We start from the raw sequence: 25,308 nt of genomic DNA on the forward strand, positions 1-25,308 counted from the left end.
GTTGTGTTAGTAGAAACAAAGGGAAGTAGGTGGAGTTGTGAGACAGGAAGTAGGGCAGGCAAGACTGATGCTGGAGAGGGAGAGTGCAAGAAAGACTCTGGTTTCTGACTTGGGTACTTGGATTGATGGTGGCATTCTTCATAAGATAGAAGTCATTAGAAGTTTTCATGGGTGGAAGTGGGATAATCAGTATTTGATATATTGAGTTTCACAGGACTAGGGCCCCTCCAGGGGAACACTTGACACATTGTTATCTGGATCTCTGAAGAGAGGCCTGGGTGGAGATTAGAGAATGAGGAATCATCAGGAATATAGTACCCTGAAGAATAGGGTGAAAAGAAGAGGAAGGAGAGTTGAGCTCTAAGAGAGGACCAACATTTAAGGGCTTGTCAGAGACTCTAAGGAAGAAACAGGAAACTAGAAGAGAGGAAAGATGACCAAAGTCAAGGAAGGAGACAGTGTCAAAAAAGAATAGTCAAATGTACAGGAAGTTCTGGTTAAAGTACAAAAAAAGACAAAAGAGCCGTCCCCACCTTTCCTCTTTTCTTTTTTCTCTTTCTTCCCCTCTCTCCTCCTCCTCCTCCTCCTCCTCCTCCTCCTCTTCTTCTTCTCTCTCTCTCTCTCTCTCTCTCTCTCTCTCTCTTTCTTTTTTTGTCTTTTTTTTTTTTTTTTTTTTTAACAGGACTGGGGATTAAACCCAGAGGTACTCTGCCACTGATCTGCATCCCCAGTCTCCCAGACTCACCTCTTTATTTGGTACTGGGAGTTGAATTTGGTGGCACTCAACCATTGAGCCACATCTCCAGCGCTTTTTTGTATTTTATTTAGAGAGACAGTGTCTCACTGAGTTGTTTAGCGCATAGCTGTTGCTGAGGCTGGTTTTGAACTCCTTCCCCAGTCTCCTGAACGCTGGGATTACAGGTATGCGCCCATTGTACCCGTCCTCCCAGCCCTTTTTATTTATTATTTTTGAGACAGGATCTTGCTCAGTTGCCAAGAGTGGTCTTGCATTCCTCTTGCCTCAGCTTCTCAAGTGACTGCGATGACAGGCATGTTGCCACCATGCTTGGCTGCAAAATATCCTTTTGATTTAACATCAATAAAGCTGATAGCTAACTCAGGAGGCTGAGGCAGGAGGATTTTAAGTTCAAGGCCATCCTGAGCAACTCAAGGCAACTGAGCACTTTCCCAGTCCTTTTAATCTTTTTATTTTGAGACAGGGTGTCACTAAGTTGCTGAGGCTGATCTCAAATTTGGGATTCTCCTGGCTCAGACTTTCTTCTTGTCATCATTCCCTATACAAAACAATATAACATCTATTTATTTAACAGTTACATTGTATTAGATATTATAAGTAATCTAGAGAAGAGATAAAGTCTACAGGCAGAAGAACGAGGTTATATGCAAATACTATGTCATTTTATATATAAGAAACTAAGTATCTTCAGTTTCTGGTATGTGAGTAGTGTCTTAGAACTAATCCCACATGGATATCAGAGGACAACTGTGTTTGGTATTGTGCTTCTATTAATGCAGCTCAAATTACTTCTTTTTGGCTTTTTTTAGCAGCCACTTCACACTTATGAGTAATTAAACTTTTAAGTCTTTTTCATACATAAATTTGTTGAGCTTTGTCATCTCCCAAACTCTATGAGTAGAGTTTGGGATCCAAAGTGAATAGCCTTAATTAATTATATTCAGTAAGTTAAATTGAGCTCATTATGAATGCTTACCTGGGTTTTGGTTTTGGATTCTAGTTTTGTAATTTAAAATAACCCCTTTTATTGTGTTTCTTATATTTTGTTTGTGTTTTATTTTTCTAGTATAAAACAAGCAAAGAAGGGAGTGTAATGGGAGTTACAGTGTCCCGGCTTGCAATGTTGTCTCACTGCCAAGCTCTGTCACAGGCCTGCAATTATTCTGAAGGTCAGACCTCATCCTATGACTGCCCTCATTGTTAGCCTCAAAAACATGTGATTGTGAGCAGAGTGCTCAGTGATTGGATTCATTTTAATGACCAAATTCAAAGGGAAATGTTCTAATACACATTCTTGTTTGCAAATATGCTGTAACTTGAAGGAACTAAAATTCTGGGCAAACCAAATATGTAAAGCATGATTTCTAGAGTACAGAAATAGAAAACTCTAATTAAAACCAAGTGTTTATTAGCTGTGGGGTCTCTGGTTTCTCCATTTTCCTGAGTATAGAGAACTGGCCCCTATACATTTGGAGTCAAATTCGGCTAACCAAACAGTACAGACTAAAATGCAAGTAAGTTTCTGTAGTGTCAAACTTGATATGTTGACACATATTGTATTACTACTCTTTGCTTTAGAATGTTCTTTATCATATTAATCTTTTGTGTTTTATTTTCCTTTTGCAAAATGCAGCATATTAATGTATGTTCATTTTATAGCAGTGTTCTCATCTGATTAAAAAATGTATATAATTGTAGTAATCAAAATGCCCCAAAATAGGGATTGATAAAATTATAATGTATTCATATAATGGATTATATCCTGTAGCAGTAAAACGCATGTTCCTGAATGTTAAAGCTATTTTTAAGTGGAAAAAAATAAAAGTCGATATAGAGCTGTGGACACTGATTTTGTTATGTTGGATATGTATATGTAACTCTATCTACAAGTTTATGTGTGTATAGACATAGAGTATATATGCATGCATACACACATATACATACACACACTCTCAGACACAGTTTTTATTTCTCTAGAGAGCATAAGTTTTTACATAAATTTGTGGAAATTCCAAAGTTTCCAAAATTAAGTATTATTCTTTATAAAATTAGGAAAAAAATCTCCTGGAAGAAGTGCCTAAGTGATAGGAGTTTCTAGGGTCTGCTGTGACTCTGTAACATCACCTTGTTATCAGTCCTCCAGCCAGTTTGAGGGGGCCTCACACAGTCAGAAGACCCTGAGAGTTCTTAATCAGTTCTCTAAAAGCACTAAATCAGTTGTTTAGTAGAGGCAAGTGACATGATTTTGCTGCTTAACATTAAAGATTGTTTCTTTGTGTTCTCTCTTTTTTTTCCTTCCTGTTTTAGGAGAAACAGTAGTTAATGTTTTAGACTTCAAGAAGGATGCTGGGCTGTGGCATGGCATGTTTGCGGTAAGCTACTTAAAATTAAGGCATTTAGTGTAAGTTATACTTAATGTTAAATCCATAGATCACCTCTGTGTTTCTTTGGTATTTAAGCCCCCAAAAGATCAATAATATATTCTAGAGCACATCTAACCTTTCTGTTGCACAAAATGTATTGAAGATTGCTATGCATAAGCTACATGCTCCAACTAAAGAAGAAAGTAATATGGTAGATGGGGATACTTTCTATAATAGAGAAATAGGTGACATGCCATGAGTGGCTAAGGACCCCTAGGTTCAATCCCCAGTAGCATCAAAACAACAAAACAAGGGAACTATACAACAGTACTACATAACAGTACTATAAAACAGTTCACAAAGAATTGTGTAGCACTGTTGTACTGATTTTCATAGATTTATCTCTGAAACAATGAGTGTTGAAAAAGATGACTTCCTTCTGACCCTCAGCATTGAGGCAGTTGTTATGGAAGAGATAGCAGCTGAGTTGGACTTTGAAAGATAGATAAATGTCAGCAATATAGAGATTTAGGGGTATAGAGGTAGAGAGAGGTGATATATCATTTGGGAAAGCTACATTACATAATATGACATGTAGGAGAGAGAAAACATATGGGATCCTAGAGTTGAAAAGGAACTCAAGGAGCATCATCCGATTTCTTTAGATATATAAGAGTTAGAGAGTAGAAAATGAAGTCTGAGGAACAGGTCACCCTATATCCTCTAAATTGGGAAGAGCTTTATTCCATGAGTGTTCCTACTGCCTTGTTCTTTTTCTTTTCCATTTCCTTTTTTTTTTTTAAATCATAAGTTAAAATACTTTGTGAGAAGTTAAGAGGAATCTCCTTCCTGTGATACAAAGTATAAGATAGGTACATAATCTGAAGAATTAGCCATAAACACTCTTTTCTCTAAAACCAAATTTTGTCAACAGAGTTAGAAACTTGAGGAAGGAAATGGTATCTTATATGCTGTTCTTTGGGTCACTTAGGTGGTGAGCAGAGTGGCCAGTCTAAATACTATCTAAATACTAGGATTTGGTTACTCTGTCCAGCTGGGTCTCTGGGCACATGGGATCTGAGTATGTTTGGTTTGGGTGGCAGAAGAGACACCAAACTTCATGACCCTTGACTCCCTCAGTTTTGTCTAACCAAACACTGAACAGGTCTCGCCAGCTTTGAGAAACAGGGGAAATGATGTTTTTGCTTTGTAATACCCACTTTGCTGGTCGCAAGTGGCGCACACCTGTAATCACAGTGGCTCAGGAGGTTGAGACAGAAGAATCATGAGTTCAGAGCCAGCCCCATCAAAGCAACTCAGTGAGACCCTGTCTCTAAACAAAATATAAAATAGGGCTGGGGATGTGGCTCAGTGGTTGAATGCTCCTGAGATCAATCCCTGGTATCAAAAAACAACAAAACAAAAAACATCCACCTCTTTGTGGTATGTTACAAGTATGAGCATGAAAAAAGCTTTTGATGGGTTGGAGAGAACTTTAGCTATATCTCTAACATTTAAAAAACATCTACCATGGCCTGAAAAAGTAGTGGTGCATGCCTATAATCCCCGCAACTCGGGAGGCTGAGGCAGGAGGATCAAGAGTTCAAAGCCAGCTTCAGCAACTTTGTGAGGCACTCAGCAACTTAGCCAGACCATGTCTCAAAATAAAAATAAAAAGGTTTGGGGATATGGCTCAGTGGTTAAGCATCCTGGGTTCAATCCCCAGTAGCATCAAAACAACAAAACAAAAAAGAATTACACAACAGTTCACAAAGAATTGTGTAGCACTGTTGTACTGATTTGCATAGATTTACCTCTGAAACAGGATGAAAAAAGCAAGTTATAAATAGAGGTATTTGATGATGCCTGTTATTTAAAATATTATTTCTTTAGGAACACACACACACACACACACACACACACACACACACACATTGGAAAAGGACTGGAAGGATACATATATACCAAATTCATAATTGTGATCATCTTTGGGGAAGAGAGGAGGGAACCAGGTTAAAGAGGAGGTATCAAAGGAAGTTCAACCCTGTCCTGAATATCTCAAAGTTTGTTTTTCAAAGAGCTTGTGTTTGAGTAATACTTCTGTAATTAAAATTGTTAACTGAATTAATGTATTTGATATTGATTGCCTTTTATCTTTCTTTGCTTTTCAGAATGTAATGAATAAGATGCATACAATTAGTGTACCCTACTCTGTTATGAAGACCTGTCCTCTGTCTTGGGTCCAGAGAGTCCATGCCCACAAAGGTAGATGCAGACAGCATTTAAGCTTTAATTATGTGGCTGGTTGAATTAAAATTTCTGGAACTTCAAGGGTTTTTACATTACCCCTATAAAGACAGATTTCTGTGTGTTGGTGACTTAACAAATGTTAGAGCTCAGTTACTATAGAATTAGGTATGTTTTTATTTCAGTGATATTCTTTCTTAAGAATTTAGATGAATTTGTACAAGTTTGAGTCCAGATTAGACATATTGCATGCTGTGGTGTCCAAAATTTCCTTGGCTAGGATGCTGTGACCTGTTCAGAGGTCACAGTGAGCAACAATTACATATCTGTCAGTTGTCTAAATGTGGTGCTTTCTTCCTCTGAGTAGCTGGCACAATCTGTTTGAAACCTTTGTCATTTTCTTCAAGTAAGACTTTTGATCCCCCCAATACATAAAAGTGTTTATATTATAGTGTTTATATTAAATATATACCAAATTTAGCAGATGTGTATGCTAACTTTATTTAAACCCTTTGAATTTATAGCCAAAGTAGCTTTAGTAAAATGTCGAGACTTGCACTGGGCTATGATGGCACATCGGGACCAAAGGGATGTAAGCCTGAGTTCTCTCCGAATGTTAATTGTAACTGATGGAGCTAATCCCTGTGAGTATTTCTGTTGTGTGGGCATAGGAATATCCTTTCCTTTGGTGGGATAGGTTGTTTTTGTTCCTTTTTTAGAGGTTTTTTTTTTTATCATCTATATTAAGATATAATTAATGTACCGTAAAACTCATTCACTTAAAATGTACAATACAATGTTTTTGTTATCTTCATGGAGTTACACAACCATCACTGTGACCTAGATTTAAAACTTTTTTTGATACCTAGGGTTGAACCCAGTATCACTTAACCACTCAGCCACATCTCTAGCCCTTTTTTATTTTTTATTTTGAGACAGGGTCTTGCTAAGTTTCTAAGTTTTTGTGGCTGGCCTCAAACTTACAATCCTCTTGCCTCAGCCTCCTGAGTTTCTGAGTTACTGGGATTACAGATGTGAACACCATGCCTAGCTCCTTTTTTTATTTTTTTGAGACAAGGTCTCATTAAGTTGCTTAGGACCTCACTAAGTTGCCAACGCTGGCTTTGAACTTACAATCCTCTAGCCTCAGCTTCCCAAGTTGCTGGGGTTACACACATATGCCACCACTGCTGGCAGTGGATCTATAAACTTAAACCACTCCTTGTTCATTTGTGTTCTCTTTCTATCATGTGACTGTGGGTATTCCTTAGATATAAGATTTACGAAGTTTATTTGTTATGACCTAGTATGTGAACTTTATATAAATTCTCGTAAGCAGCACACCAAAGGAGTTTGCAAAAACTTGTAGAGATCTTACTATTATCCCCTGTTTTTCCTTGTTAGCACAAAAATCCTATTTCTCTATACTGTAAAATTAGGTAAAGCATTTGGCTCTTTGTCATAAGTGGGTTTTTATCAGTAATTACATTGATCCTCCTGATTTAAAATATAGACATGGGATTAACTTTAATAAGAAAAAAGTCAGGGGATATCTCATAGAAGGTAGAACTAAGCCAAGATTGGCAATCCTAATTAATTCAGGAAGGGTTTCTAAATTACGAACTGGCTGCATATTGCCTACAGTGCTATCTCTGGTATTGATTACTTTGGTAGGCATAGTCTAATTCCAAGTTCTAACTTTAAATAATGTCAGTAACCTTTGATTGACATGTTCAGACTACCCCACAGGTGCAGAAAAATGTATGTGAGTGAATGGTGTACTTTGTGAGTTCTCTTGAGAAACAAATATGTCAGCTTCCCCCTCTTTACTAGTTTCATGCAATAATGACAATTATGTTTTCAGCTTTCATTTGATATTTTCCACCTCATTAGGGTCTGTGTCATCCTGTGATGCCTTTCTGAGTCTGTTCCAAAGCCATGGACTGAAACCTGAGGCCATCTGTCCATGTGCTACATCTGCCGAAGCCATGACTGTAGCAATCCGCAGGTACTATTCACAATGTCAGATCCTGTTGATATGTGTTACAACTTGGGTGAAATGTGCAGTTTTTACCAGGTGATAAAAAGGAATATTATCTAATTTTCAGCTTCATAAACCTGTAAGCAAATAGTAACTCGTAAAATAGTTGGAAGCATCTCATTTATTTTTCCCACTGTTGCCCAAAGTATAACCACTAATCTGACAATTTTATTATACTTATCTAATATATGTGAATTAATTGTTTTTGTGGTGTTTTGTTCTTCTGAATTTTTAGTTAGCATTTTAGACTAAAAATAAGCTATTCTTGATTATGGCATAAGTCTAGAAAAACAAATTTATAATATACCCAAGATCAGTATATGCTTAATAGCTAATTAAAACTTTGCTTTTTTCACCTGACTGAAGGTTGACTATGTTTTGTACATATAAATTTGGCATATTTTTGGTAAAGAAAAATGGAATTTCTTTTCTGGCCGAAGGAAATTTGTGTTCCTACACATTCATAATTTTCTCTTGATATAATTTAATTTGCCAAATTTGATTTTTTTTTTTTTTCCCAGGCCCGGAGTTCCAGGAGCTCCTTTGCCAGGAAGAGCCATTCTCTCAATGAATGGGTTGAGCTATGGGGTAATACGGGTCAATACTGAAGATAAAAATTCAGCACTGACAGTCCAGGATGTGGGGCATGTAATGCCTGGCGGTAAGTTGTGGGGATCACCACTTAGATTTTCATAAAGATATGTCATCAGAGATAGTAGGGCCTGATAACATAAGAGATTCAAAACCAGGAATCCTAAATTCAACACTTAACACAATTCATTTCTCAAGCCTCTTGAACAGTCAATTAGATAGAAATATGGTGACTGTTCCACAGTATTATATTACTTATCAACTATGAAGGCTTCCATTACACTTCTTCACATGAAAAGCTAAGTTCTAAGTGATACCAGAGTTGCCTGGTTTTCACTATAATTACCAAGCCTTTGGAACTGTCAGAAAGTTAGTGCATACTGTTTCCATGAGTATTTCAGTTTGACCTATCTAGGGATAACACTTAATTCATTTAACCTATTTATTTGAACTTTGTGGTCATTTTTAAATACGTCACCCTTCTTAAATTTCAGATAGTTTCAGGGTTATTTTTACCATTTCTTTTGGTATTCCTTTTGTTAAATGGTGCAAGGAATTGAACTCAGGGCCTCATGCACATTAGGAAAGTGTTCTACCACTGAGCTACATCCCTCAGTCCCGTTTGATATTCTTTATGCCACTTAGTAAATGTGAAACTCTCCTGGGCCTATAGGATAAAAGTCGTTATTTTGCAAAGGTTTTCCAGAGTCTCTGTCTCTTGTATTTTTTTGTGCATTAGGGATGATGTGCATTGTGAAGCCAGATGGACCTCCCCAGCTGTGCAAAACAGATGAAATTGGAGAAATCTGTGTTAGCTCCAGAACTGGAGGCATGATGTACTTTGGCCTTGCTGGTGTGACCAAAAATACATTTGAGGTACATGATGTTAATATCTCATCGGGAAAATGTTTGATGAGGTCACATGTTACTTGGGCAGATCTTCTAGCTAATGGGACATAGGAGAACATAGTAGTTGAGAGTATTGTGTATTCTGGGAGTATTGTGTATTCTGGTGCTAGATGCCTATGGTCAAATCCTGGCTCTACCACTTTCTGACTGACCTTGCATGAGTCATTTTAGCTTCTTTTGTGTCCCAGTTTCTTTATCTTAAAATGTAAGTGATAATAGTCCCTCCTTCATAGGGCTATTTTGATAACTAAGTAAGTTAATGTTTATAAAGTACTTAGATCAGCTTCTGGCACATAGGAGGTGCTGTTGTGTATCTGTTAGATAAATAAAGGAAAAGAAGCTTCACAAAAATTCATTCTGGTGAATTTGCTATAGTTTGAGCTTTATAAGCTCAAAAGTTTAATGTTTAAGAGTAAAGTGACAGTAGCATATGCTATGTCAGATCACTGATTAAAATTGAAGAACTGTCCTGTTGTGGAGATCAAAATTGCTCAAGTTTTTCAATCTTAGAGTTAGACTGATATTTATTGAGCAACTTTTATGTATCTGGCACTATTCTAATGCTTGGGGGTACGTTAGGAAACAAAACAAAGCTCTTAGTAGAGCTTACATTCTAGTTAAGTTAGCACTTTCTAGCTGAATAGCACATTGCTTTCATGCAGGCTGTTTGGCCTATGAAGCCAAGTCATAATGAGATGTTCACCTGGTCAGCCTAGAAATCACAACAGTGGTAATTGGCTGTATTTCATAATTAGAATTAACCTGCCTTAGAGGAGCTTTAGGGACCAGAGATGTTGAGTTGATGGGCTGTTTTCCCTTCACACTAGATAGGGCTTACATGAGTACTGCCCATTTTCAATCTTTTGAATATTTTCCCTATAATATAGACTAGTGATTCTCAAGATGGCAGGACACTTGTGAGAATCAGTATGTGTGCTTATGACACATTTAAGAATCAGTACACGTACTTATGTACCAACAGATAACAGTGTAGTGAGAGAGTATCACCTATACAAAATATATCTCTGTTATCCGTGCTGTGGTGCCTGGGGGGTGACTGTCATCTTGGCGTCTACACAGCCTAAAATGGTATATTGTCATTCATTAAATGTCTGTTACTATCATTATCAGTACTATGTTTTTGACCTGCCTACAAAGGTTGTGCCCAGTTGGTTCACATTGACAGGAATGGGTATTAGTGAACTCTTCAAGTATATGTTTACTGCCAGTTTCTTTGTTTACTTTCATGGGTGACTTATTACCTCTCTGGAGTTTATGTTTATTTTAAATCTCTATTTCTTTTTATTTCATTTTTTAAAATTTTGGTGGTGCTATGAATTGAACCTAAAGCTTCATACATGTTAAGCACCACTAAGCTACATCCCTCACCCCTATTTCTCCTGTTTTTAAGTGCTTGGACTACATGTTCCCATTGCCTAAAATTTTCTTCATTGAATTTTCTTTGCTAAAAACAAGATCCTTCATCAGTCATTTAAAGTACTAATAATACTTTATTTATTTTATTGCCTTTACTATTCTATTACCTTTCCTACATGGCAGTTGCCTAACCAGAATTCTCAAGACTTAACATGAAAGTGTTAGGACCAAAGTAACGAAGAAATTTTAAAACCTCCAGTATAAATATAATAATAGCAAAGTAGAATAAAGTCCTAATCAAAAAAGGAAAAGCTACTTCCTTGGCTTTATAAATTAAAATTTCCATTTTTTTTTTTTAGCTAAAATCTTAGATTTAAATCCTAAGAGTTTTTCAAAGTTACTGATATTTCACTAGACCAGAAGATCTAGTAATGATTAATCAGAAAGTAAAAATGTATTTTAAAGATAAAATTCTGGGGAGAAAAAATTCATAATATGTTAGAACAAATAACAAATTTTCCATCACTGCCATGTGCTTGCTGTTTGATTTGTGGCAAATGAAACTCTGTACCTCATTTTCTCATCTGTAAAGTGGAAATAATAATCCTATTTTGTGCGTTTAACATACTGTAATAAAGCAGGTAAACTTGTGTGTGACATATGGTAAGTACTCAACAAATATTAACTCATGTAATTGTTCCCTATACACAAAAAGGTCTTAAAAATTAAAGAGGAGCCAGGTATGGTGGCACATACCTGTGTTCCCAGCAACTTGGAGGATGAGGCAGAAGGATCACAAGTTAAAGTCTAGCCTGAGCAATTTATCAAGACCCTGTCTCAAAATTTAAAAAAGTAATAAAAAGGAGCTCAGGATATGGCTCCCCTGGGTTCAATTCCCAGTACTAGGAGGAAAAATCAGTTAGAAAAAAGAAAATTTATGTGAAAATACTACTTAGAAAATAAATTAGAATTGCTAGCAAACAAAGGAAAAGAAATTTAACCATATTACTAATAAAGAAATGCAATTAAACAAGAATGGGAAGCAGGCATGGTGGCTTACGCCTGTAATCCCAGCAACTATATAGTGAGAACTTGTCTCAAAATAAAATAAAAAACGCTGGGGATGTAACTCAGTGAGATTATTTGCCGACATGCTTAAGGCCTTGGGTTCAATCCACAGTACAACAATAAAATGTATATCCCTTTGTGCCAGAATGGCAAAGTTTGGGAAAATGGATAACACATAGTATTAAGTAGGCTATGGGGAAAATAAACATTCCAATATGGCATTGGTGATACTGATTGATACAAATTTCGTAGGACAGTCTATGAGAATTGAAAACTTGTACAAATGCATAAAAACATATACAGTAGTGTTCGTTAAAGCATTGTTTATTATATTAAAAAATTAAGATGACCTACCTACCCATAAAAAACTACATTGCATTCTGATAGTTAGGATTTCCTGAAAACTGACTCTAAGTTAGGCACTGTGCTTATCTCTGAAAAATTTGTTCACATTCCTTAATACTTACCCAAAGCCTATATATAGAGGCATTGAGAGTTCTGTTTTCTGACTGAAACTCTTGAGTTTCAGAAAAGACAAGGAACTTGCCCACACTCTACCTTTCTGGTAAGTGGCAAAGATTCCAAGGACTATATTGTCCTATCCCCTTTGAAATAGTATTCTATGGAGCTATTTTACAAAGTAGGCTAGATCAGTTATTGCCAATTTGGAAGATATCCAAGATATATTGTATGAAAAAGCATATGAAGAAAAAATGATGTAAGCCAGGCCTGGAGACACCATGCCTGTAATCCCAGCGACTCAGGAGGCTGAGGCAGGAGGATCAGAAGTTCAAAACCAGCTTCAGCAGCTTAGGCCCTAAGCAACTTAACAAGATCCTGTCTCAAAATAAAAAGGGTTGGGGATGTGGCTCAGAGATAAAGTACCCCTGGGTTCAATTCCTAGTACTCCCCACCAAAATAAAGTTATATATAATATGAGCCCTTTTAAAAAAATGTTAACATACCTTTTAAAAGTTTGGAGAGATAAACAACAAATTGTAAGTGTTTATCACTTAAGGAAATGGGATTGGGCTGAAGATGTAGCTCAGATAGAGCACTTACTTGCCTAGCATACACGGGGTCTTCAGTTTGATCCCTAACATTGTGAAAAAGCGGAAGATGGAATTACTGGATTCATTATATAATATTTGTTTTTCAACAAGTATGTGTTAACTGTTCTGAATTTTTTAAAGAGACTTTTTAAAACTCAAATACATTTTCTAAGAAAAAGCAGCTTTTCTTTTTTTTAATGGTTATTCAAAACATTACAAAACTCTTGACATATCATATTTCATACATTCGATTCAAGTGGGTTATGAACTCCCATTTTTATCCCAAATACAGATTGCAGAATCACTTCAAGTACACATCCACATTTTCATTTTTTTCCTTTTGTCTTTTAGGTGATTCCAGTGAATTCTGCAGGCTCTCCTGTTGGAGATGTACCATTCATCCGGTCAGGATTGCTAGGATTTGTAGGGCCAGTAAGTAATGCTTTCATGTTGATTTGGATACATCTGATTGAAATATTTGGTCATTAACTCACAGTACAGAACAAATTCCGATTATACCAAGGGTGTTATTTTTTTTATTGCCACTTAGCTTCTATTTAGAGCAGCTCTCTTAAGAATATCATAAAGTTTGAAGCCAGGCACCCAGTGATTCAGGAGACTGAGGGAGGAGGGTCAGAAATTCAAAGCCAACCTCAGCAACTTAGCAAGATCCTGTTTCAAAATAAAAAGGGGTAGGGATGTAGCTTGGTGGTTAAATATGCCTAGGTTCTATCTTAGGTACCAAAAAAAAAAAAAAAAAGTCATAAAATTGACTAATGACTATTGTTTCTATTACCAAAGTTAGTTGACTCTGTCAGACTAAAACATTATCTTGAAAATTCACTGCACTTACTCTTGCTTTCTTTCTTTGATTTGATTAACTTGTTGCAATGAGTTAAAGGAGTGCTGGAAAAAGTATGCTTCAGTACCAAGGTGTAGGGGTGGGCCTTGTGGCTTAGTGATAGAGCATTTACTGGCATTCCTGAGGCCCTGGATTCAGTTTCCAGCAAAATACACACAATGAGTAGTAAAGGTAAACCATAATGTATAGCATTAGAAAACATTTTCATACAAATTATCAGTACTACATTGAGTATAATAGTAAATTCTTTGAGTGAAAACTATTTGTTATTTAGTAAATGGTATTTATAAGGCACCAGGTTTACAGAGACAATTAGGACAGGAAAAGCTTGTCCTCAAAGGGCTCATGGTGAGCTTCATGTACCCACAGTATGGCATAGAGCCAGGTCACAAGGGGCATTGCATGATGAAATAGGAAATTAGGATTTTATTTTGTAAGTAATAGATAGTCATTATCCTAGCGAAGCTATATCCTCCATTTATCTCTAAATATCTCCTATACTTTTCTTTCTTCTCTTAATGCTGTAAGTTATAGAAGAGAAGATCTAACTTTATTTTATTTCTTCACTACCATTTTTTGGGGGTGGAGGAGAAGGCATAGGTCTAGGAGAAACATTTTCCTAGAAATAGTAATATATACCTGCTGTCTTGGATTTCTTTACTCAACACCAAGAAATTCTCAAAGACTCAGCTCCTTTTAGCTTATTGCTCCACTAAGAGGTCTAGGATGGAATTTCATCTATCACATCTGCATTCCAAGAAACAAAGAAAACAATGTAGCCTTATCCTCCTAAGGAAGATTCCTTAAAACTGCTGTGCAGTTCTTCCAGTTATATGTTATTGATCTACACCAGTCCCATGGCTCCATCTACCTACAAGAGGGGCTGAAATGCTATCTTCATTTTTGTCAACTGTGCCCAGCTAAAAATTGTCTTAATGTGAAAATGGAGAGACAGAGATTGGGGGTCTGGCACTTTTTCACTATTTACTCACCAATACCAAAACTTTCAGACTGTATTAGAAATGGCTGGTTCTTCTCTGGTACCTAGGATGGTTCAACTAGCTTCTTGAGCATAAAGGTTCTGTCTTACTGCTTAGTCCAGTCAGTGTAAGGCAGTACACTGTGCTTTAGTAAGTCAACAAGTGATTTCATGTGGGGAGATAGTTATTAGATCATTGAACATGTGTATGTAGACCAAAACACTTAGGAATTCTGTAATGAATGAGGAAAGTTAATTTACTACAGATGGGTCTGGGCAGAGCATTTGCACAGTGATGCTTTGGGTGCTTTGAAGGTAGTTTCCTGCGGTTTGGTTATCTTACTAGAAGAGAAAACCTCCTACAGTGACTTTTATTTTATTTTATTACAGAGCCTTTTATTAGCCTGTTTCTAGTCATCTCAAATGGAGATATCATTACCCTTATAAATATGAAACAATCATTCTCATATTAAAACAGTTTTAATCTCCTCCAAATTCTAGTAGTAAATGCATTTTTTTTCTTCTGCATTCAATCCTTGAATAGATACAGAAGATGAACTAATACATACTGTGGCTGGGAAAATAAACTGTACCTATGTGGAATCCTAGAACAAATTCCCTTCTTATATACTGCCAGACCCTATTGGCTATAAGATGCCACTGATTTCCCCCACTGATTTCAGAGATGTCAAAGGGTGAAAAACTTTATTTAAAATCCATGAAATATGAGCTGGGCCCAGTGGTATATACCTGAAATTCCAGATATTTGGGATACTGATGCAGGAAGGTATCAAGTTCGAGGACATCTTGGGCAACTTAGTGAGACCTTATCCTATAATGAAAAGAGTTGGGGATGTAGCTCAGTGGAAGAGTGCTCCTGGATTTAATCCCCAGTGTTGTTTGTGAAAGAAAAAAAAAATCCAAAAAATATGACATTGTTTTCTTTCCTATGTATCTATATCTTTATATAGCTATATATCTTATAGATATAAATATATATGTGTATATATAGATCTGCGTATATCTATGTCTATCTCCATATCTATTATCTGTGTATATAGATATGCAGATTGACTAAGTGTGTGTGTGTGTATAGGATCAGATTGAACCCAGGGCTGCACTACATTTTTAGGCAAGAGTGTCTCATATTTTTTGATGAGATTTATTTTCAAGCAGGAAGTAAAATATGTTTTACTGTTCAAAATATGAGAACCAAAGTAAATTATTGTTAACTTTTCAGGGTAGCTTGGTGTTTGTGGTTGGAAAAATGGACGGATTACTGATGGTTAGTGGTCGAAGACATAATGCTGATGACATTGTTGCTACTGGATTGGCTGTTGAGTCCATAAAGACTGTTTATAGAGGAAGGTAAGTAGTATAGGTTTTAAATATTAATGCTTGTAAAGCAATGCTTTGAGTGGTTTTCTGTAGATTCTCTTTTTAAGTGATGGGGACTTTTCTGTTAAACATAGCAGAAGCCTGCCTTTGAATATATATCTCACAGCATCTGTTTTTATGGCTATAATTTAAAGGAATAAGATATAACTGTATGCTATATATTTCAGACTTTAATTATTACTGTCTGTTCAATCCTGTAAGAAAGAATTTTAAAACTTCAAACTTCCTACATTTCTTCAATACAGTAATGCCATTCAAACTAATGGAGATAGATGTTGCTCCATAGTTTATATCTAGCAATTATTTTTCTTGTTTCTAATTAAATTATTATACTATTTAATGTGGAGATTGACATAGCACATAACTGCTGATAATTTCAAATCCTTTGGGCAGAGTTAAGTATCTTTGCTTATTAATGCAAGTCCACATATTTGCTACATTTGAGTAGTTAATGTCTTATTTAGCAATTTATAATCATAAGCATATATTTGCATAGCAATCTTGGTGTCCCTTTAGTTTTTTTTTAAGAAATAAGACAGATTAATGAAACCAAAAGGAAAAACTGGTTCCTAAAATGTGTTTTTTTGGTAATGGTATATAACTTCCTATGAGATATGAATTCCATAGGGTAGACCTTTTATCTTTGGTCAAAGTTACATTCCCAGCACTCAGTACAGTGCCTAACACTTAGTAGATGTTAAATAAATAGGTAAGGATGGAAGAAAGAGAGGCAGGTGAACCACCACATTCAACTCTCCTGTGGCTTCCCATTCTTTCATGCATTCATTCAACAAATATTCATTGGATGCCAACCATGTGCCACTGTTTTAGATGTTTCAGCTGTGGTGGTGAACAAAATAGACTAAGTCCCTGCCTTGGTCTTTGCCCTCACATTCTCACTGTGGGAAATAGTGACCAAGTAAACAGGGAACTAGATAACATGTGAGTGAGTGGTAAGTGTTGTGGAGAAAAAACACTTGGATGGAGGCCTTGCTAGTTTATGAGGTGGTCTGGGAATGCCTCACTAGTAAGGGGACATTTGAGCGGAGACCTCACTCAAAACAAATCCATCCTCCCTCCTTGAGCCTCCCAGGCCTCCATGATCTGCCCTTGCCTGTGTCTGACTTTCCTCCTGCTCTCTGCTTCACCACTTTGCTCCAGGCACACTGGCCTTCTTGCTGTTCCTCAAACCTGCCAAGTTCGTCCCTACCTCAGAACTTTTTCGCTTTCCGTTCCTTCTGCCTGGAATCCTCTTCCTCCAGATCTTCGTGTGGCTCGCGTCCTCACCTCATTCAGGTCTCTGCTCCAGTGTCCACTCCCCAGGGAGGCGCTTCCCAACCACCTGCATACCACTCCACCCGGGGCCCTGCCCCAGCGTGCTTTCTAGTGCACATCGCAACATGGCATTATTATATATTTGTTGGTTTGTTCTGTCTCTAACACATACACTCCATGAAGACAGGATCTGTGTCTTTATTTACCACTATGTCTTTACCATTCATGAAAGTGGTGCTTAATACTTGTTTTTGAATGAATCCGTCCTCATTGTGGTGGTAATGATTGCACATTGTCTTTTCTGAACTGCTTTTTTTCTGGGTGGTGTGGGGGGATGTTTCCACTCTGTAATTCCAGTTAAGCAAAGCAAGTAGGACTGGTTGTAAAGGGAGTCTGATGTGTTTGATCTGTCTCTCTTAGAATTGCTGTGTTTTCTGTGTCTGTATTTTATGACGAGCGCATTGTGGTGGTTGCGGAACAAAGACCCGATGCCTCTGAAGAAGACAGCTTCCAATGGATGAGCCGGGTGCTGCAGGTGAGCACATGGGCTTTGTTCAGTCCGAAGAGGCCGCCACCACTGCTTTAGCACTTGCTGCAATGAAACAGTTTTGCCATCTTAGTTTTTTTCTTGCCAGTCACTGCTCAGATATTCTAGGTAACTGTTACGAGAATCAGATAAATAATGACATGTCTCCTTATGGATAACATACATTTTTTGCTCACATTGCTAAGAACAGTTGAACCGACTTGCCTAAGCACATTCTTCCATGCCTACTACCTATGAAAGTTTTAACTGTCTATATATGAATATATCCACACAGTAATCAATTCACTTGTCAGCAGTTATTCATAGTGTTACTACATGCCATAAGTGGCACCTCAATGTGAATATAGATATTATTATTATTATTATTATTATTATTATTATTATTATTATTAGAGGAGATGCTAATTGAGATAAATCATGAGGGAAGGAGAATGGCTTAGGGCTCAGTATAAGGGAGATGTTTTTAGTGGGGAGCAGGCTAGAAGGGACAGAAAACCCCTACTCTTTGTTTAGATTTGAATCTCCTTACCAGATATGTGTGCTTAGGCAAGTGACTGAACCTCCTAACATGTAAAGTGGGGATAAAATGTCTGTTTCACAGAACTATTGAAAGGAGTTAAGTGAGATAATTGAAGTATGTAATACCTGTATTCAGTAAATAATGATGGTGATTCTTAGCGGACACAACATCTTTGTTGGTATGTGGTGCTGAGGATCGAACCCGGGTCGCACACATGCCAGGCGATCGCGCTACCGCTTGAGCCACATCCCCAGCCCTTAAGTTGTTTTTAATAAAAGGCCTTGTCCATTTTTTTTCTTGTCCATCTTTTATAACTGACCTTTATTATAACTCCCACTCCATTTTCCTTCTAAGGTTATATGTACTTTTTTGTAAGGTCTTTATTAATACAATAGAAGCCTCTTAACTGCTATTTTAGAAATGGTATTAATGGTTTTTCAGTTTTAAAAGGTAGTTGAAGCTGAGCCTGATGATACATACCAGTAGTCCCAGCTACTAAGGAGAATAAAGAAAGAAGATCTGATCACCTAAGCCCAGGAGTTTGAAACCAGCCTGGGTAACATAGTGAGATCCTATCTTAATAAATAAAATAAGTAGTTGGGCATGGTGGCACACTGAAATTTCAAGAACTACAGAGGCTGAGGCAGGAGGATCAAAAGTTCAGAGTCAGCCTCAGGAACTTAGTGAGACCCTAAGCAACTTAGCAAGACCCTGTTGCAAAGTATAATATAAAAAGGGCTGGGGATGTGGCTCAGTGGTTAAGTGCCCCTGGATTCAATCCCCAGTACCATAAATAAATAACTCTGTAAAAATAATAATCTTATTATAAGATTTTAAAGCAGACAATCATAAAGAATACTTTAGATATTCTTTAAGTATTACATTTTAACACAAAGCATAAATGTGTGTTCATTGGATGTAGAATAGTATGTATGAGTGTACCAGTTTGGGTTCCAGATAACTTACTTTCATAAAGTATACCCAAATGCATATCTTTAGTTTCTGGTTTAATTTCCTTAAGTTGGAATGAGAACATAGGTATATTGGAAAGGTAACTTGAATAGATAATTTGTACTTTTTAGATTAACTTGCCTGTACCTATCAGCAGTAGTTTTTTAGGAGCTCACCTTTAATATGTCTTTACAAAAGCCTAATAACTCTTTCATTCTTTTTGCATTTATATCTGATCAATTGATATAACATCTAATTAAACTATGTGAATATAGTAACTAGAATAGCTGTCATGAATAGTGTAGAAATCAGTACAGTTGACTTTCAGTAAGCATCCAGTAAGCACTGAGGGTAGTGTGTGGTCTCCAGTGCTCATTGCACTATGGGCCTCACCCTAAATGTTCTGCAGAGTGTAGTTTTGGTATCATGGTGCATCACTTAAGTGGGGGCTGGTTTAGAGAGTGTCTTGTTTTCCTAATAACTAACTTTGTCCCTATTAAATTAAGCTATGTTGTACAGGACAGAGGTTTTAAAAACTAAAACAAATTCTCAAGGTTTTGACATTATCATTTAAAAGGGAACATACTGAATCTGATAAAAGAGTATCCACCTCTATTTAGATTGTATATAATCTCTCTTCTGTTAATTTCTGTTATAGTTGAAAGATATATGGGATCTTAATGATTATCTTTAGATCTTCAGTTATATGAGAGCTTAATGATCTATCATTCTAGACCTAGAGTGGATAAATAAAAACCCTACGGTAAAACAATGGATCGTGTCAAGAGTATGTCTATTGTAGTAAAAATAACCTCACTGAATATTTTCTTTATATTTTTCTAGGCAATTGATAGCATTCATCAAGTGGGAGTTTATTGTCTTGCTCTGGTGCCTGCCAATACATTGCCAAAAACTCCACTAGGAGGGATTCATATATCTCAGACGAAACAGCTTTTTCTGGAAGGATCTTTACATCCTTGCAATATCCTCATGTGCCCACATACCTGTGTGACGAATTTGCCAAAACCTCGGCAAAAGCAACCAGGTAATATGCTACCTTACAATCAATAAGTGTCTCAGAATGATTCTTTGTTTAGAGTTAGACATTACAAAGACCAGTAACTCATGAATTGCATCAGCTGACCAAAAGCAAGGAAGTTTGAGACCCTACAGAATAGGCTTCTTTGGGTTTACTCCTGTTCCCTCTTCAGAGTTCCCCTGGGTATAAAGTATGAGTCAAGATGATCAGAATCCCTCTGCTAGAACTAGAATAAAGGCAATTCTATAAGGGAAGATTCTGATAACAAGAACAGCTGGTATTTAGTGAGTGCTTCCTAAATGTCAGATACTAAGCATTTTACATATATGATCCTAAAACTTTACCATCAGCGGTGGATAATAAAATTCACATAGCTAGTTAGTGGCAGAACTGAAATTCACACTTCATGCGACTAAAATTTCTTTGAAACATGATGGCATACTACCTTTCTGTTGAGAGTCTTTTACCTAGATTCATGCCTCATTTCTTTTCAGCCATTAGGGTCTGAGTTGGGCCTGTAATACATCTGAGGAGTAGAATCTTTTTTTTTTTTTTTTTTAAAGTTGTGGATGGGCAGATTGCCTTTATTTTATTTGTTAATTTTTATATGGTGGTGAGGATCAAACCCATTGCCTCATGCATGCTCCCAGTGTTTAAAAAAAAAAAAAAAAGATAAATCCAACATGAAATCATTACGTTTTATTGATACTTTTTTCATTTTAAGGCTCCTAGTTTCATGTGTATGCTTGAAACACATGAAAGCCAAAGTCTGGCCTCTGCCAGTTATTCACATGTGTATGTATACACACAACATTATACATCAGCCTCCAAATGAGAAAAGATGACTGTGGGAGAATTAAAAAGAGAAGGGAAGGTGTGACATTTAATTATATTTCTGTGAGACAGCTTTTGCTGAAAGAGAAACATGATGTACCATAATGTATAAAGTAAGCCTGTGACTCTAGAATATTGCCATCATCAGGATATTAGATGGTGGAATGAGACAGACATCATTACCCTAGGTGACATGTATGATTGCACAAATGGTGTGACTCTACATCATGTACAACTAGAGAAATAAAAAGTTATGCTCCATTTGTGTACAATGAAATGAAATGCATTCTGCTGTCATGTATAACTAATTAGAAAAAAATGTTAATATAAAAAAGATGTTAATATACCCTGCTCTGCAGTAATTAATGGTCTGCCTGATGAAGATCTTAGGTTTATTCAGATGTTATTGTCACCTACCCTTATGCTATTGACAATATGTATAGGGTTAAAGAATATATGATTTTTATCAGTTTCTGCTAGTATTCTGAAGGGGCATTCAAAAGCAAGAAGTTTGTGTGTTAGTAATCAAGAAATGTATAGGGGCTGGCTTGTGGCTCAAGGGGTAGAGCACTTACCTAGCATGTGTGAGGCACTGAGTTTGATCCTCAGCACCACATAAAAATAAAATAAGGGTATTGTGGCTATCTACAGCTAAAAATTAAAAAAAAAAAAGAAAGCAATGTATAAAGAAGTATTTGCAAATACATTAACTGCCTAGGTATATGGCAGATACATAAAAACACACATGGGACTGGGAGCTGAGCTCAGTAGTAGAGCATGTGCTTAGTAGGTGTGAGGCCCAGGGTTTAATCCCCAGCACTGAAAACACATACAAATCATTTCTCCATCTCCAAAGTCTGTTAAACTACAGTCCCATATTTACTTGTCATATGAGTAAAATCTTCTTTTTTTAAAATTCTGGTGATTGAACCCAGAGGTCTTTATCACTGAACTATATCCTCACATCTTTTTTTTTTTTTTTTTAATTTTTATGACAGGGTCTCACTAGGTTGCTGAGGTTGACCTTGAACTTATGATCTTCCTGTCTCAGCCTTCGAGTTGCTAGAATTATAGGTCTGTGCCAGGTGTAAAGTCTTATTTTAAACAGCATTTAATGTAGGATTCTTTTAACAAAACATGTGTGTTGGAGATACTTAAAAGATATTGCTTAAAAACATAGTAGAAGCTTAAGCAGTGCTTTTGCTAGTCAAATTTCATCTTATTTTATCAAATAATAAAAACCTATATAAAATATTTATTCCTAAGCTTCCAAAGGCATAGCAACATTTCATCCTGTCTGGTGAAAGCATTATGTTTGATTTAATATTTTTGCTTTCTCTTGTGATTGTCTGCTAAGATCTTAGTTGGATACATATGTATAGAACCAAAGCAGTCTGAAAATCATGATATCAACTAGTGGAGATGATGAGGGAATAGCATGAGAATTTAGGATTTGAAAAAAAATGGAGAAAAATGGACATGATTAAGAAGTGAGATAAGAAAGGAAAGGAGAGGAAAAGGAAGATAGAAAAGTTGTTAAAGGCCAGAAGCAACAATCCCATTGAGATACCTATTGGTGCTTAGTTTAAAGAAGAATGTGTCAAATGAGTAAAAATTTTTGGTGGGGGGAATTTTTTTCTGGTTCTGTCGCTGCACTTTGCAGATAAACAGCTTAAACAAGAATCAAGGGGCTGGGGTTGTGGCTCAGTGGTAGAACACTTGCCCAGCATATATGAGGCACTGGGTTTGATCCTTAGCACCAAATATATATATGTGTACAAGGAAATGCTCTCATGTATAACTAATTAGAAAAAAAATGTTAATAAAAAAAGATGTTAATATACTCTGCAGTAATTAATAGTCTGCTATATATATGTGTGTGTGTGTGTGTGTGTGTGTGTGTGTATTGTGTCCATCTACAACTTAAAAAAAAAAAGGAATCAAAGTTTATTTCTTTCTTAGGTAAAAGAAATTCAGAGATAGACAGGCCAAGGCTAGAATGATCACTTTGCAATCACGTTCTTCCAGCATCTCATCTTTTTGCTTTGGTGTTATGTTAGCCAACTGTTTTTATAGATGTGCTATATAACAACTCTAAAACTTGGTTCCTTGAAATAATAAGTATTTGTTTTTCATTGATTGAATACAAATCATCTCGACTTGACTTGGCCCCAGGCTGCAAGTTAGGTTCAGAAATAGCCATGTGTTTCCTCATGATGGGACTAGCCTCTACTTAGGTTGTATTTTTCTCAAGGCAGATGGCAGAAGAAGAACCAGCCAAAGCACATAAGATGTTTAAAGCTTCTGTTTCTTTCAGGGTCTCCTAACATTTCATCATCCAGAACAAGTTAGACCATACCTAAAATCAGTGTAGCAGAAAAGTAGAATCCTTCCATGTGATCACAGCTAGGACAGGAAGGAAAAGAAGGAGTATGAGAAAAAGGAAGGAAAAGAAGGAGTATGAGACTGTCTCAGAGTCTGTTAGGATCCCTGACCTCTAGCCATCATTTCTGATTTCTACATCATTTTGTATTCTGGCTAGCAAGTAGCAGAAAAGGGTAAAGAAATAAATAGTGGGCAGGGATTGTAGTTCAGTGTCAGAGGACTTGCCTTGCATGCATGACATGAGGCTCTGGGTTTAATATCCAGCACCCCCCCCCCCAAAAAAAAAAGGAAAAAGAAGAGAATATTTTCCCTTTAAACATGTTTTCTAGAAATTGCACCTGCTACTTCCTCTTACATGTTAAGCCTTTCACAGTATAAAGAATGTAGTCTTTAGGCATGTGGCACATGTCCAGCTAGAAATTGGGGATTGTGTTATTAATAAAGAAGTGAAAAGCAGGCGTTGCGGTTGACAGATAACAGTTTTTACCATAAGCTTACCAAGTTTTGGAAAGAAACAAGAAGATATGTTTACAGGAGCAAAAGTATCTATAGTTAGCTTCTTGAAGTTATTGCTTTCAGTATTTTTCCACTCTGGAACCCATAGAATCAAGAAATATGCTCAGAAGAATTTCAAAATATTGCTGCTAAATTATTTTTGTCGCTTAAAATTGACTTTTTAAAATGTGATGCCTTTATTAATTTTACAATGTGAATTCAGGATTGTACAATTCACACAAATGTACTCTGAATTCCTACATACGTAAAGATTCTCTCCAAAGTGATCTAGCTCTAATTTATTATATAGTTTCATAGATAGGATTATTGCATGTAGTAGTTAAAATTGTATTAGACAATTTATAAACTAAAACAGTTTAGCACTGTTGGAATACTTTACCTTTTTTCAACTTTTTTATTTGACTTTTAATCTTTCTAAACTTTCATTTTGAAATAATTTCACACTTTAAAAAAAAAGTTGCTTAATGGTACAAAAAATTCCCTTATATCCTTTATCCAGCTTCCCCAACTGTTTACCCCCTTTAAAGGTGATTATATGACCTAAGTCATTTTGTTTCATCTGTTTTAATAACTTTAGGATCATCAGATTTGGATAATACTTAGCTGGTATTAAGTTTGATATGTTACCTTTCTGCCATCTTCTTAGCTTATTAAGGTAGAGTCTTGATCTTCAAGTAACCCTAGCACTTCTTTCTTATTCTTATTCTTTTTTTTAAATTTTTTTATTGATTATTTAAAGCATTACATAGCTCATGATATATCATCTTTCATACATTTGACTCAAATTGTGTTTTGAACTCCCATTTTCACCCCAAATACAGATTGCAGAATCACATCTGTTACATATTCACATTTTTACATAATGCCATATTAGTGATTGTTGTATTCTGCTACCTTTCCTATCCCCTACTATCCCCCCTCCCCTCCCCTCCCTTCCCATCTTCCCTCTCTACCTCCCCTGCTGTTGTTCAATTCTCTCCCTTTTTTTTCCCTCCCCCTTGCCCCTCATAACCTCTTATAATTTTATGTATCATTGAAGGTCTCCTACCATTTCCATACGCTTTCCCTTCTCTCTCCGTTTCTCTCCCCCCATTCGTCTTTGTTTACTGTAGTCTTTTCCTCATGCTCTTCCTTCCTGTTCTGTTCCTAGTTGTTCTCTTTATATCAAAGCAGACATTTGGCACTTGTTTTTTAGAGCTTGGCTAGCTTCGCTTAGCATAATCTGCTCTAATGCCATCCATTTCCCTGCAAATTCTATGATTTTGTCATTTCTTAGTGCTGCATAATACTCCATTGTGTATAGATGCCACATTTTTTTTTATCCATTCATCTATTGAGGGGCATCTAGATTGGTTCCACAGTCTAGCTATTGTGAATTGTGCCGCTATAATCATTGATGCAGCCGTATCCCTATAGAGCGCTTTTTTAAGGTCCTCAGGGAATAGTCCGAGAAGTGCGATAGCTGGGTCAAATGGTGGATCCATTCCCAGCTTTCCCAGGAATTCTTATTCTTATTCTTATTCTTATTCTTATTCTTATTCTCTTCTTCTTCTTCTGATGCTGGGAATTGAACCCAGTGGCATTTTACCACTGAACT

The 25,308-nt window shown here is 36.5% G+C and overlaps 1 protein-coding gene across 3 annotated transcripts in view; it reads left to right on the forward strand.

Moving 5' to 3' along the window:
* The window catches only part of DIP2B (disco interacting protein 2 homolog B), a 249,975-nt gene that overhangs the window by 184,260 nt on the left and 40,407 nt on the right, over nt 1-25,308 (forward strand). For all 3 annotated transcript variants that reach the window (XM_081309072.1, XM_081309070.1, XM_081309071.1), the window contains 11 exons: nt 1,824-1,926; nt 3,065-3,129; nt 5,292-5,385; nt 5,892-6,011; nt 7,261-7,375; nt 7,930-8,069; nt 8,739-8,875; nt 12,757-12,837; nt 15,487-15,614; nt 17,340-17,454; nt 19,781-19,982. In XM_081309072.1, coding sequence (XP_081165198.1) covers nt 1,824-1,926; nt 3,065-3,129; nt 5,292-5,385; nt 5,892-6,011; nt 7,261-7,375; nt 7,930-8,069; nt 8,739-8,875; nt 12,757-12,837; nt 15,487-15,614; nt 17,340-17,454; nt 19,781-19,982 — 1,300 coding nt within the window. The remainder of the gene's footprint in view (nt 1-1,823; nt 1,927-3,064; nt 3,130-5,291; nt 5,386-5,891; nt 6,012-7,260; nt 7,376-7,929; nt 8,070-8,738; nt 8,876-12,756; nt 12,838-15,486; nt 15,615-17,339; nt 17,455-19,780; nt 19,983-25,308) is intronic.

Source organism: Spermophilus citellus, assembly GCF_964194105.1.
Source record: "Spermophilus citellus genome assembly, chromosome: 10".
In the NCBI taxonomy this organism is placed as follows: Eukaryota; Metazoa; Chordata; class Mammalia; order Rodentia; family Sciuridae; genus Spermophilus; species Spermophilus citellus.